The following is a 14155-nucleotide window of genomic DNA, read 5'->3' as shown; positions in this document are numbered from 1 at the left end:
GTTAAATATTAACTGTAATACTAATTTCAGCTTCGAGGTCTATAGTTTCAATTCCATTCAACAAATATCTATTAAGCATCTACAGCAGACAAGGTAGTGTGTGTTATAGAAAATTGAAAGAGCTTATAAAACACAATAATGTCATTAGTAGGATGGAAAATAGACCTTTAGACAAATGGATAAAAAGTAGGGTTATTTCATTTTCAGGGGGAAAAAAAGGGCTAAGGACAGGCACATTATATAAAGATTGTCTTGTTTTCAGAGAGGAACAGGATAGAGGTAATATTCTGTCTGATATTAAGATACCAACGTGGAAAAGCTTATCAATTCTAAGGGTAATGATTCACTAGAAATAATTGCTGTGGGAACGTGTCTTCCCTATTTGAAAAGTTCAAAGGAACTTTAAAAAAATATTTATTTTTATTTTATATCTTTTATTGGCTGTGCTGGGTCTCCGTTGCTGCGTGCAGGCTTTCTCTAGTTGCGGCGAGCAGGGCTACTCTTTGTTGTGGTGCATGGGCTTCTCATTGCAGTGGCTTCTCTTGTTGCGGAGCACGGGCTCTAGGCATGCAACCTGTGGGCTCAGCAGTTGTAGCTCTCGGGCTCTAGAGTGTAGGCTCAGTAGTTGTGGTGCACGGGCTTAGTTGCTCTGCAGCATGTGGGATCTTCCTGGACCAGGGCTCGAACCTGTGTCCCCTGCATTGGCAGGCGGATTCTTAACCACTGCACCACCAGGGAAGCTCTCAAAGGAACTTCCTAAACTGGTTTAGGCAGTCCTGTTTGTTAATGGGGAGACATGGAGACTCAAAACCTCATGATAAGTTTGGGAAATTATGACAGTTTTCTTACTCACATTCCTATTTGTTTGAGTGTAATTGTCCCAGTTCATGACTTTAACCCATATTCCTGAGGCTTCACGGATCATCCATAATGTCGCATAAAAATGACAGCAAAACATACAATAGGCCACTGAATACTACTTTGGTAAGACCACTTCTGAACTTGTACTTTAAGGGAGACCAACAAACCAGATAAGTTGGAGGAAGCATCTAGAAACCCGAGAAACACTCATGGTTGCTTCTGCTAATAAAGCTTGGGAAAAGAAAGTCTTGGGGAACACAGGCATGATCTTCAAGTAATTCCAGTTACCTGGAAACAAGTTTTGAACTAACATTCATACAGAGAACAAAATCAGAGTTGGAATGGTTGGAATCAGGTGATTTTTTTTGTCTTAATAAATAGATCGTGCAATGTTGGAAGCTGGTGATCTCCACATTCCTGGAATTCAAGTATAGACTGCTAGGGAAAAGCAGATTGTGTGCAGTGCATGAAAGAACTCTACTCATGATTCTCAGTAGGAGTAGTACCGCCCCCTTGAGGGTGCTTGGAAATTTGCAGAAATGTTTTTAGTAGTCACAATGGAGGAAGTTAACCATACTTCGGTGGGCAGGGCTCAGAAATACTAGATGTCCTGCAAAAATCAAGAAAGTTCCAAAGAGAAAAATTGTCCCATGTCCCACGTTCCACATGAATTTATAACTTTGCATCAGAATAAATCCACTATAAATATAAGTATAAGTACTTTATCATGCAATTAATATTGGAAAAAAATTTAATGTTATGTAAAATAATTTTGAAGAAAGTTGCCATGAAGAAGGACACAAATGGAATTAAGATGTTATTTAAAAACTATTCAACACCATACACAAAAATAAACTCAAAATGGATCAAAGACCTAAATGTAAGGCTGGACACTATAAAACTCTTAGAGGAAAACATAGGCAGAACACTCTTTCACATAAATCACAGCAATATCTGTTTTTAGTCCACTTCCTAGAGTAATTTTAAAAAACAAAACAAAAATAAACAAATGGGATCTAATTAAACTTAAAAGCTTTTGCACAGTAAAGGAAACCATAAACAAAATGGAAAGACAGCCCACAGAATGAGGGAAAATATTTGCAAATGAAGCGACCCACAGGGATTAATCTCCAAAATATACAAACAGCACATGCAGCTCAATATCAAAAAAACAAACAACCCAATCCAAAAATGGGCAGAAGATCTAAACAGACACTTCTCTAAAGAAGACATACAGATGGCCAAAAAGCACATGAAAAGATGCTCAACGTCACTAATTATCAGAAAAACGCAAATCAAAACTACAATGAAGTATCACCTCACACCAGTTAGAATGGGCCTCATCAAAAAGTCTAAAAACAATAAATACTGGAGAGGGTGTGGAGAAAAAGAAACACTCCTACACTGTTGGTGGGAATGTAAATTGATACAGCCACTATGGAGAGCAGTATGGAGGTTCCTTAAAAAACTAAAATAGAGCTACCATGTGATCCAGCAATTCCACTCCTGGGTATATATCAGAGAAAACCATAATTCAAAATGATACATGCACCCCAATGTTCATTGCAGCACTGTTTACAATGGCCAAGACATGGAAGCAACCTAAATGTCCATTGACAGAGGAATGGATAAAGAAGGTGTGGTACATATATACAGTGGAATACTACTCAGCTGTAATGTCAAACAAAATAATGTCTTTTGCAATAACATGGATGGATCTAGAGATTATCATACTAAGAGAAATAAGTCAGACAGAGAAAGACAAATATCATATGATATCACTTATATGTGGAATCTAATTTTAAAAAATGATATAAATGAACTTATTTACAAAACAGAAACAGACTCACAGATTTTGAAAACAAACTTATGGTTACCAGAGGGAAACATGGAGGGGGGAGGGATAAATTAGGAGCTTGGAATTAACATACACATGCTACTATATATAAAATAGATAACCAACAAGGACCTACTGTATAGCACAGGGAACACTACTAAATATTCTGTAATAACCTATATGGGAAAAGAATCTGAAAAGGAATGAATATATGTATACATATAACCGAATCACTTTGCTGTACACCTGAAACTAAAACAACATTGTAAATAAACTATACTCCAATAAAAATTTTTTTTAAATGTTATTAAAAAAACCTACTCAATAATTCACTTTTTCTGCCCATAGTGTCTATTTAGTACATCATGCATTTTCAATTACCAAATTAATTCTAAAGGATTTCAGTGCAAGAGTTTAGTTTTTACTGTGCCAAATAAGAGACAAAAAAGATTTAAGGCTTTGTGTCTTATGCATTGAATTATAGAGAAATGCAACTAGTGGATATACTAAGAAAAGATTGTTTTGTTTGGTTCTGGCTTTTCCAAGTTTTCTAAAGGTACATCGCTGTCAGCGCTGCTGCTCCTGGTATTTAAGCTACTAATAAAACACCCTGGATTGTTCTTTACTTATAGCTGCACATATGAACATGTGTAATAACAGAAACGATTTGAAACTTTTACAGACAGACACAGAATATAAATTAGCAGATATCTGAAACTGTGATGTCAGTAAGTTGAACTAAATGTTTTGAATTTATTTTTATTGCCATATACATTTATTTTTTATTGATTTATAATAGACACACAACATTGTATTAGTTTCAGGTGTACAACATACTGATTCAATATTTGTATGGATCATGAAATGATTTCATGATGTCTAGTTATGTATATATTTAAAATTTTCAACTATAAAAATGATGAGATCTCTGCTGTGAAAATTACATATTGAACTGCATTTATTTTGGGGTTATCATTCTCAAACTGATACTGCCCCAAGAGTATCAGTTTGAGAATGATAACCCCAACTTTTTGCCCATCTGTCCTCTTTTGCCTGCAGCTGATTATAGGATATTACTTCTGAGGTCCCTTTAAGTACCTGAAACTATTTACTTTAATACATGGTAGATTGTTGAATGTAGGAGATGTGTTTTGTGTCATATAGTGTCATTCCAAGTTGTTTTTCGTAATATAAATAATTATTTTGACACTACACAATAAGTTCCAGCTCATTTGCCATAATATCAGTTTCCTCATTTTCCCTCATCCACGGCTTATTATTTTTCTCAGCATGTTATCTCTACTTTAATTAAGGTTATTTCCCTCTTTCTTTCATCACAGGCAAATTTGTCTAGTCTCTTATTACTTATCCTAACTCTAGGTTTTATTCTAGGGTCCACCTGTACTTTTATATGCTTTATTTTTAATTACTTAAATAATTTATTTCTAATTAATAATAATAAATTAATTAATACAGATTTATTCATTTCTTTATTTTTATACTTCCTGTATGGAAGAACTACTGATCCTGTTACTTCTTGCAAACCCACGTTTATTCGTTTTCATTGTATGTAGTCATCAGGTAGTCCCATTATGACTTTTAGAATAGCTAAAATCTGTACCTGAACATATACATAGGGAATCCATATTATTTTTTATAAATTATTTTTCTTTTATTTTGATTTTGAATTAGAGTTAGGATTTATATCAAATTTAAAAAATCAACATGTGGATTATTTTATCTATGACTTTCAATGTAAGATATTAATGAGGGCATTGCATAATATTTATATAAAAGGGGAATGGTGTCTGACAGGGTTGAGAACACGGCACTAGATAACAGCTAAGGTCCATCCATCTCTAAAATTCTAAGACCTGTTGGTTCCTCTAGCCTTACTATGAATGATGAACACTCTTGTCTCCAGCACAGTAAACACTGCACTCACAGAAATTTATAAGTTGAATGTACTCTTTTGATAGTATTAAGTCTCTTTTGTACTTATAAAAGACAGCAAACCATTTTTTTTTCTATTTCACTGAGTTGCGAAGACCATGTTAAACCAAGAGATACACACACTAGTTCTCCCAGCATGATTATTTTCACACACACACCTGTGTACTTTTCTTACCTAGCTTGACGAGGTGGAGCATGGAGGTATTACTTCCTCTTTCAGTGCAAGCAGTTACGGAGATATTGTAGATATCTCCCGGAGGCAGGCTGAGAATTGTGGTCATGACATTGCGCGTTACCTGCAAGATCATCAGAATGGAGGGTTTAAGCTTCTAATGGCCTTGAACTAGAATACCATTCCAAACAACTACAGGGCTATCACAGATGTTCCCTCTCTGTTCTGTGCTGCAATCTACAGTTGATTAAGCCTTACGAATATATTATTTCCTCTGAACATGATATAAATTTCTCAGCTGAGCCAAATGCAAGGTAGCCCTAAATAGGCACAATACATAAAGGGACATTTTTGTGATTAATTCCTTTGTTTGGAATGGGTATTGCTCTGATTTTTTTCCCCTCATATTCGCAGCAAATTTTAGAAAAAGCAATTGCTTGGTTTTACTAATAGGAACATTGTTCAGCCTTAGCTGAGAAGCTCAAAAGAAACCTGACCATGTCTATGGACATCTGCTTTCTTAACTAAGACTATATTTCCCAGTTTCTTCTATAGCTAGTGGGGACCATGTGACCCCATTCCAACCATGGGTAAGAGGAGGTACCATGGGCAACTTATAGTTTTGTTCACACCCTGTATGCGCTGGGCCTTTGTGTCCTCTCTTTTCCCCTTCCTGTGGGCTGGAATATGGCTGTAAAGATGAGGAAGTTTTGCCTGTGCAGATGAGGACTACACATAGTGGCAGATGCGGCAGCAAAATAGAAAGAATCTGGACCCCTGGATGATCCCTCACAGCAGAGGTGCCCTGTTAGTGCTGGGTACTATGAGAGAGACATAGGTGTTGACATTCTTTAATCCACAGCCTTAAAAAAATATATTGTTACAGTCATTTAGTTGGTACCCTAAATACTATAACAAAAAGCTTAATAAACCAGGAGAAAAGAAATTTGTATTTCCAACACATCCGTATATTTAGGTGTTGGGGATATATGGAGAAAATAATGAAATAACTATGGTTTTCTTGAAAATGTTTAGTATCCTGAAGAAAAAGCTCTGGCATAACTTTAAACACAGGTGAAATCAATAATCAATAGATACAATGATTACTACTCACTACTAAAGATTAAAAGCTAAGCTCTGTGAAAGAAGGAATTTAATTTTTGTTCACTATCCTGTCTCCAGAACCGAAAACAGTGCCCCTTGGCACACGAATATTTTTTTGATGTCTCAATAAATGTTTGCTTCATGGTTTTCAACAGATGCCCAATACTGGGAATCAAAGATACATACACTCTTTTTAATTTTCTTCTTTCCTTCTGCAACAACCATCCAGTGGAGCATTCTAGAATGCGAGAGGTCAGTAGTGTCATCCCCGTATGTCCAACTGATATATAACAGACTGTTGAAATATTCCACAGAAGTGATTTCTGGAGCAACTGGGGCTATGAGGGAGGAAAGAACTACACTTTAGTATAAGAGACTATGAATAATTAAAATACTTATCAACAGAGCATGAAATTCCATATAGAGTTAATTTAGAGAATTAAAATTCACACCTCATGATGGTCCTAGGGACTCTTGGACCTGTCGATAATATAGTGAAGTTTGGTGGTATGAGGTGGGCACTTGTTTTGTGGGACACTACCTTGTATGGCTCAGACCCAAGACAGCCAGACCTATACCTGAGGAGAGCAAGGTTTTTTACATAAATTTCATTTACAAGATTCCAACAATGTTCACATGTTTGGGTCAAATTTGGGGTTAATTTATTGTTGGATCAATAAATTAATATTATTAGGCACTGGTGAACTTATTTTCCAAGCAGCACTAGAAACTCTGGGGTCCTGTAAAAATAAATCTTTTTTATTGTGGCAGCAAAGAAGTTTACGGGAATAAAGAACAGTAGGATCAATGAGTAGAGGAACAGAAAAATAAATATTATGTCCATAAGATAACAAGACAATGGCATTGACCGTGTCTAGCGCAGCGCTTCGCGGAAGGTAGGCTCTAAATAAAAGTTGCTGAAGCAAGTATTAAGGGAGGGAAGGAAGAGATTTTTAACTTTAAAAACCTAATTCTCCCTGACACTGAGTTTATGAATTTATTTTATAACTTTACACGTTTAAATTTAAAACAATTCTGATAGGGGAGGAGAGTTCATCACAAGCTTTATAATACATAAGCTTTGAAAGCACACTTGAATTATTTTTTAAAGTAACTGATAATTCTGAAGATTTTAACAAATACACAGTTGAATTTACATTCCATGTGATGTTGGTTTGAAGATAGTCAAGTGTCCTATTCCAAGATACAGTCCCAAACCAACCAACGTTTGGAGGAGAATTTCTACAAATCAAAAAGACTTATTTTCCTTAACATGCACTAATACGTATAACAGACATTCATAACTATCTATGCTTTCAGATACAATTATTCACTAAAGAGATGGTAATAGTAAAAAACATATTTCTGTTTCATGCTAAGTATGAGTAGCATTTCTATATGTTTGACAATAAAATCTTGAAATATCAACATGTCTATAATAAGTAGCACAAACCCATATCATATTGCAGAAAACTTGAATAAAGGAAAATAACCCTGGTTTCTTTATAGCCTTATAACATATTTTTATATAATTCACTATATACAAGAACCTATATGTATATTTCTTCAAAGAATATTTTCTCAAGTTCTAATTTGAGTGAACATATTTAAAATTGCAAACATATTTAAAATTGCAAAGCTCACAGGTATGAAGTCTTCACATTTTTATACTCCATGTTGTTGATTTCAAATCCAGCATATTGCTGAAAGGCCACCAGATGTCACTATTTGTTTATTAAACATTATTTGGTACACTAGCATAATTAGGAACTTGACTTGCAGACAAACTGCCTAACAAAGATAAGAGACTTGAGGTTCTAATAAATCGCACCTTATTCAAGTATTTTATTCCTATTCCCACACAATTTGGCAATTTGGATTACAATTGGAAAACATACGAAAGTAAAGTATGAGGTCTTTATTTGCTTTAAAATTGAAATGAGGGAAGAAAGCCCCCCCTGGCCAAAAGCTAAAATTTCAACTAGTTTTAGATACAGGTATAAAAATAAAACTCAGCTACCATATGTATTTTAGTAATGATTTAGATTACATAATTTAATTCTCACACTACCCTATGAGGTATTATTATGCCCATTTTATAGATGTGAGAATTGAGACCATCTGTGTCAATACACTTAGATAACACTGTGGATCCCCAGTGTCAGCATGACTTAGTGGTTGGTCCCAGGGAAAAATAAGAAATTCCCAAAGATCAATTTATTGGAGACAATAGACTTCTCACCTAGGCAAGTAGCTTGCTTATTAACCATAGTTTACATATCCAGACTTGCTTTGTCCACCTAACTCTTATCTCATGACCTTTGCCCATTCCCAGGTAGTTCCCAACTTAGAAAGGCACACCTAAACCATTTGAGTCCAGAACTCCAAATCCTATTAATATTCCATTTCTGATGTCCCCCTTGGGAGACACCACGAACACTCTGTCCAGAAAGTGTCCTGGCTCACTACAGCAAGTTCCCTACGCTTAGCTTTGTTTCATTAGCCAGTTGTTAGGCAATGTTTTGAGTTTTACCAGTGAGAAAATACAAGTCCAGGATCATTAAGATAATTTGCTCAAAGTTCTACAGCTGGAAATTAGCAGGGTCAAGGCTGCTCAATCAAGTGATCAGATGTGACGTCTGGGCTTTTTCCAGACAGCTGCTCTGTCTGAGAAGGAAAGAGCATTCTCAGAGTGTTAATCTCAATAAAGTTAAGTGTATGAATTACTGATACAATGAAGTTTAATTATAATTAAGTATGTGATTATGAATATAGTCAAAAAGGCTAACAGGACTTGTCAAATAATTGGTATTTTCTCTTTTTATGGTAGTCTTTCACTTCTCTACTTTAATATTACTATTAACATCTGGAACAAAGGAAGCTCTTGACATTGGCCAGTAAACAACAGTCATGAACTATGTAAGTTGATTGTGTAAGAATTCACATGATTAATTTCTTTCCATTGTTTTTTTAATGGATAAATCTCAACAGGGTAAAGCTAGAAGTCCAGTGAGTAAATTATTTTGACAAAATTATTCTTCACCTAAACAATATCTTTCTCTTTTCTTTTCTCAATATAATTTTTTTTTTTTTTTTTTTTTTTCGGTACGCGGGCTCTCACTGTTGTGGCCTCTCCCGTTGCGGAGCACAGGCTCTGGACGCGCAGGCTCAGCGGCCATGGCTCACGGGCCCGGCCGCTCCGCGGCATGTGGGATCTTCCCAGACCGGGGCACGAACCCATGTCCCCTGCATCGGCAGGCAGACTCTCAACCACTGCGCCACCAGGGAAGCCCATCAATATAAATTTAATTATGGCTTTGCAGAACCATCAAAAGTTCTTGAAAAAATCTTAGTTCAGACAATAAGGGTTACTGTTTCTCGGATGAATTTCCTCTTCTTGTTGTTACCTCTGCCCACCTCTGCTGTCTCTGCCATATGATAGTGACCTACATAATCTTAGGCTCTGAGGATCCAACACTAACAGTTTTGTGAGTACTTAAACTTTGTGCCATGTATTTTGCTAAGTAGCTTTTTTAATTGGGAAGTAACAATAGATAATAATAGCAGATTATAGATACTATTATCATCCCTATTTTTCACGTGAAAAAAACTGAGGCTTAGAAGAATTAACTTGCTGGAGTTTACAGGTGGAAGGTGGCAAACGTGTGACCCACACACCCAAGTTTATGTGTCTCCAGGTCTGGTTCAATTCCTGCAGTGGACAGTACTGCAGTCAGCCTGTGACTTTGAAAATGGCTTAATTAATAAGGAAATGGAGGCACTCTACCAAATACAATTATCAAAATGGATAAAATCATTTGAGTGTGGTGTAAAGCTGAAAGCTCTGCCTGCCGCATCTCGAGTCTAATCGATTCTGAACAGGGGTGCATAAATCCAGGGCAGTGGCTCAGGATAAAAAGAAATTAAGGACAGTAACTCAGGATATAAATTATATTTTAATTTCTAAAGGCTATTATTTAAACAAATAATAAATTTTCAGAATCAAGTATATCATCTTCTGTGAAATTGATACTCAGTCGGTCCTGGGTGAATGACTAGCAATTTCTGGAGATGGGTCCCCTCAGAACTTCCTCAAAATAGTGATCTCTCCTCATGGGACCATTTCCCACACACTCACCTGTTATGAAGCTTATGGTGGAACTGTCACAGCAGCTCAGTTCCGGGTCTCCCCATGTTACCATGGTAACTCGAAAGTTGTAGTACCATGCTGGCAACAGATGAGCTATCCTCTGAAAAAAGCAAGAAGACAAAAGACTAAGAGGGAAAATCATATTTTTGGAATACAGTTATGTACTTCTCTCAGGCTATGAAAAAATAATTTTTAATTTCCTTTTGCCTTTTTGTATTTCCCATTTCCCATTAAAAATATTCTTTTTGGAATGAGATGACGTGTAAATAAAATGATGTACCACAATATAATATATTTAAAAAAGTGATCAAAAGATATAGAGTCAAATACGTTCAGTATTGGTTTCCTTTTGCAGTTTCCTAAGTTATATTACACAAGTGAATTAGTATTTATTTGTACGTCACTGTATGTACATGGCCTCCGATTTCTAAGGCAAATAACCTTTCACAACTTTATATTCTCCCAGCATGGACCATAAAGATGCATCCATATTGGGTGGCAATCACCAGAGTTGTCAACTGGGTAGAGGACAATTGTGTAATTTGTATGTGACCTGTAGCTGACCTGCACTTTTAAAATTATTCTAGTCTCAGAAAGAGCAATCTTTTCCTGCTCTCTTGAAGAACATCCTCTAAGGGCCTGACATTATTGGTATTTAACTGATGTTTCAATGTCAAGAAGAGCCATCATTAGAGTTGTGTAGTGTCAACTAATTATTGAATGACTAGAGGAAATCTCCTGTGTTTTCTTCCTCAGGAGCAGAGAGAAACAATAAGCACTTGGTAGGTCTACTAAAATGTGAATTAGCAAATACACTCAATTAAGAGTGAAAGCTAGTTTCACACAATTCTCTCTCTCTCTTTCTCAAAAAACAACAAAAAAATTAAAAGCAAAAACAACCCCAAACCTTGCAAGTAGCAAGCTACCTGTGTGTATTTACAAAACGGTCTAATTTACATAACACATAATAAGTTTTTCAGACACATTTGGTACATGAAAGCATGTCTGTTGACACAGGAAAATGTGACAGCTGGTTAAGGAAAGATTACCACGGATGCAGTCAAGGAGACAGTCGCTGCTATTTCATAGTAAGTTGTCCATTCTGATGTCATTGTTGTAGGGTTGAAATAAAACATTTCAACCACATATTTTCTGAACACTCCTAAATAAGGTCTGGTCCAGCTCAAAACCACTGCTGTAGGACCCAAGGGATAGAGCATTAAATCCTTTATTCCAGTTGGAACTAAGAAGGGAGGGGAGTGAAAAAAGAAAGTCAAGAAGGAATGTTTAATATCTTAGCAATAGCTTCACACTGCTACCTAATAACTAGGTTTTTCACTCTTCTGATACAATCATTAAAAACTAAAAATATTTGCCTGAGATTTTCTTTTTCCCAAGTAATGGATGCTAAGGATGGCTTCCAGGTATACAATTGTAATCATTAATTACTCTGAAGGTTGAATATTGGGTGAACAAGTATGGACCTCCCATAAATGATGATAATGACTTGAGCTTAGAAATTGCACCCCTCCAAATAGTACTCTGATAAAGGTATTATTCTTGTGGCTGGCAACTTACCAATAGCAAATGTCACAGGGTCTGAAGGTGGTCCAATCAAAGGGCCTTTTCTTAGGTACATCACAACCTGGTACTGGGCACCAGGAACCAGATTTTCAATAATAGATTTGCTTGAGTTCACCTTCAAACCAAACACCCAATAAGATTTATTTAGAGCTGGGCTTTCAGAATGTGACACAGAGGCTAACATCGTTTTCAGGGACACTTTGTGAAATCACAAATGCCTCTGAAATCCAGAAGCCTTTACTTATGCTGAGGAAGGTCAAATTTCAAAATTAGCATGATATATAGTTTATATGAGCACTGGAGGAAACCCGGAACATTCAAATTCTAAGGCTAGATTTAATAAGCCCCGTGAACTGCTTTATACCCATCAATGTCAATTGTAACTATGTACACTAGAAACACATCAGCCTCTAACCATAATCAAATCAGGAATAACATAAGGATAGTCTGACATCCTAAATTGTAGTGTCAGCTGATTACATGCAAAGATCAGTGCAGGAATGTCTTTAGTCTCTCATCACTTAGAAGCATATAATATTTAATTATAGTGATGGAAATTACCTCAGAGATTATCTAGTCCAAATCTCTCATTTAACAGATCAAGAAAGTGAAGCTAGAGAATAGCCAAGATCACATATCTAGATCAGTGTTGGGACTGGAAGCCTAGCATTTTGTCCTCTACTCCATGATACAGGCCAAGCAGCAAGATACAGCAGTAAGCACTTTGCAAGGCTACTGTGACAACCTGCCAAGAATGAATCAGGAAGAAACAGATAATCTGAACAGACTGATTACTAGTAGTGAAATTGAATTTGTAATTAAAAAAAAAACAATTCCTAGCAAACAAAAGCCCAGGACTGGATGGTTTCACAGGGGAATTCCACCAAACATTATAAAGAAAAGCTAATTCCGGGAGTCAAGATGGCATACTAGGAGGATGTGGAATTCACGTATCCTCACAACTAGGGCACTAACCAGGCATCAGTGGGGGACCATGGACACCTAAGGGGACAGGAGGAACGCCCAGCAACCGGCTTGCAGGATCTTGGTTCCCAGGCCGGAGGTTGGACCCAAGTTCCTGTGGTGGGAGCTCTGAGTTCAAACTGCTGGACCAAAAGGAGAACCTCAGAGCCCAGGGAATATCAATCGGAGTGAGACCTCCCGGAGGTCCTCATCTCAGCACCAAGACCCAGCTCTATCCAGCTGCCTGCAAACTCCAGTGCTGGACGTCTCAGGCCAAACAACCAGTAAGACAGGAATACAGCACCACACATCAAAAAAAAGAAACCAAAAAAAGAAGATGAAATAGGTAAGCTACCTGAAAATGAATTCAGAGTAATGATAGTAAAGATGATCCAAAATCTCAGAAACAGAATGGAGAAAATACAAGAAACATTTAAAAAGGATCTAGAAGAACTAAAGAGCAAATAAACAGTGATGAATGACAAAATTACTGATATTAAAAATACTCTAGAAGGAATCAATAACAGAATAACTGAGGCAGAAGAACAGATGAGTGAGCTGGAAGAAAAAATGGTGGAAATAACTGCCAGGGAGCAGAATAAAGAAAAAAGAATGAAAAGAATTGAGGACAGTCAGAGAGCTCTCTGGGACAACCTTAAACACACCAACATTTTTGAATTATAAGGGTCCCAGAAGAAGAAGAGAAAAAGAAAGGGTCTTAGAAAATATTTGAATAGATTATAGTGGAAAACTTCCCTAATATGGGAAAGGAAATAGTCAATCAAGTCCAGGAAGCACAGAGAGTACCATACAGGATAAACCCAAAGAGAAACGCTGAAACACATATGAATCAAACTATCAAAAATTAAAAACAAAGAAAAAATATTGAAAGCAGTAAGGGAAAAGCAACAAATAACATACAAGGGAATCCCCATAAGGTTAACAACTGATTTTTCAGCAGAAACTCTGCAAGCCAGAAGGGAGTCGCAGGACATATTTAAAGTGATGAAAGAGAAAAACCTACAACCAAGATTACTCTACCCAGCAAGGATCTCATTCAGATTCGACAGAGAAATTAAAAAACTTTACAAATATGCAAAAGTTAAGAGAATTCAGCACCACCAAACCAGCTTTACAACAAATGCTAAAGGAACTTCTCTAGGCAGGAAACACAAGAGAAGAAAAAGACCTACAATAACAAACAAAACAATTAAGAAAATAGTAATAGGAACATACATATCGATAATTACCTTAAATGTAAATGGATTAAAAGCTCCAACCAAAAAACATAGACTGGATGAATGGATACAAAAGCAAGACCTGTACATACGCTGTCTACAAGAGACCCTCTTCAGACCTAGGGACATATACAGACTGAAAGTAAGGGGATGGAAAAAGATATTCTGTGCAAATGGAAATCAAAAGAAAGCTGGAGTGGCAATTCTCATATCAGACAAAATAGACTTTAAAATAAAGGCTATTACAAGAGACAAAGAAGGACACCATATAATGATCGTGGGATAAATCCAAG

General features: G+C 36.4%; 1 protein-coding gene across 1 annotated transcript in view; it reads right to left on the bottom strand.

The window, feature by feature from the left end:
- The window catches only part of PTPRO (protein tyrosine phosphatase receptor type O), a 233036-nt gene that overhangs the window by 63584 nt on the left and 155297 nt on the right, over window positions 1–14155 (bottom strand). Inside the window, exons 9-13 of the mRNA XM_069541225.1 lie at window positions 11656–11776; window positions 11127–11320; window positions 10066–10177; window positions 6114–6265; window positions 4827–4947 (exon numbers count right to left, since the gene is read on the bottom strand). Of these exons, the coding sequence (XP_069397326.1) occupies window positions 4827–4947; window positions 6114–6265; window positions 10066–10177; window positions 11127–11320; window positions 11656–11776 (700 nt within the window). The remainder of the gene's footprint in view (window positions 1–4826; window positions 4948–6113; window positions 6266–10065; window positions 10178–11126; window positions 11321–11655; window positions 11777–14155) is intronic.

This window comes from Delphinus delphis, chromosome 11, assembly GCF_949987515.2.
Source record: "Delphinus delphis chromosome 11, mDelDel1.2, whole genome shotgun sequence".
Classification (NCBI taxonomy): Eukaryota; Metazoa; Chordata; class Mammalia; order Artiodactyla; family Delphinidae; genus Delphinus; species Delphinus delphis.
The sequence above is the reverse complement of the archived record's forward strand: the minus strand, read 5'-3'. Positions and strand labels throughout refer to the sequence as shown.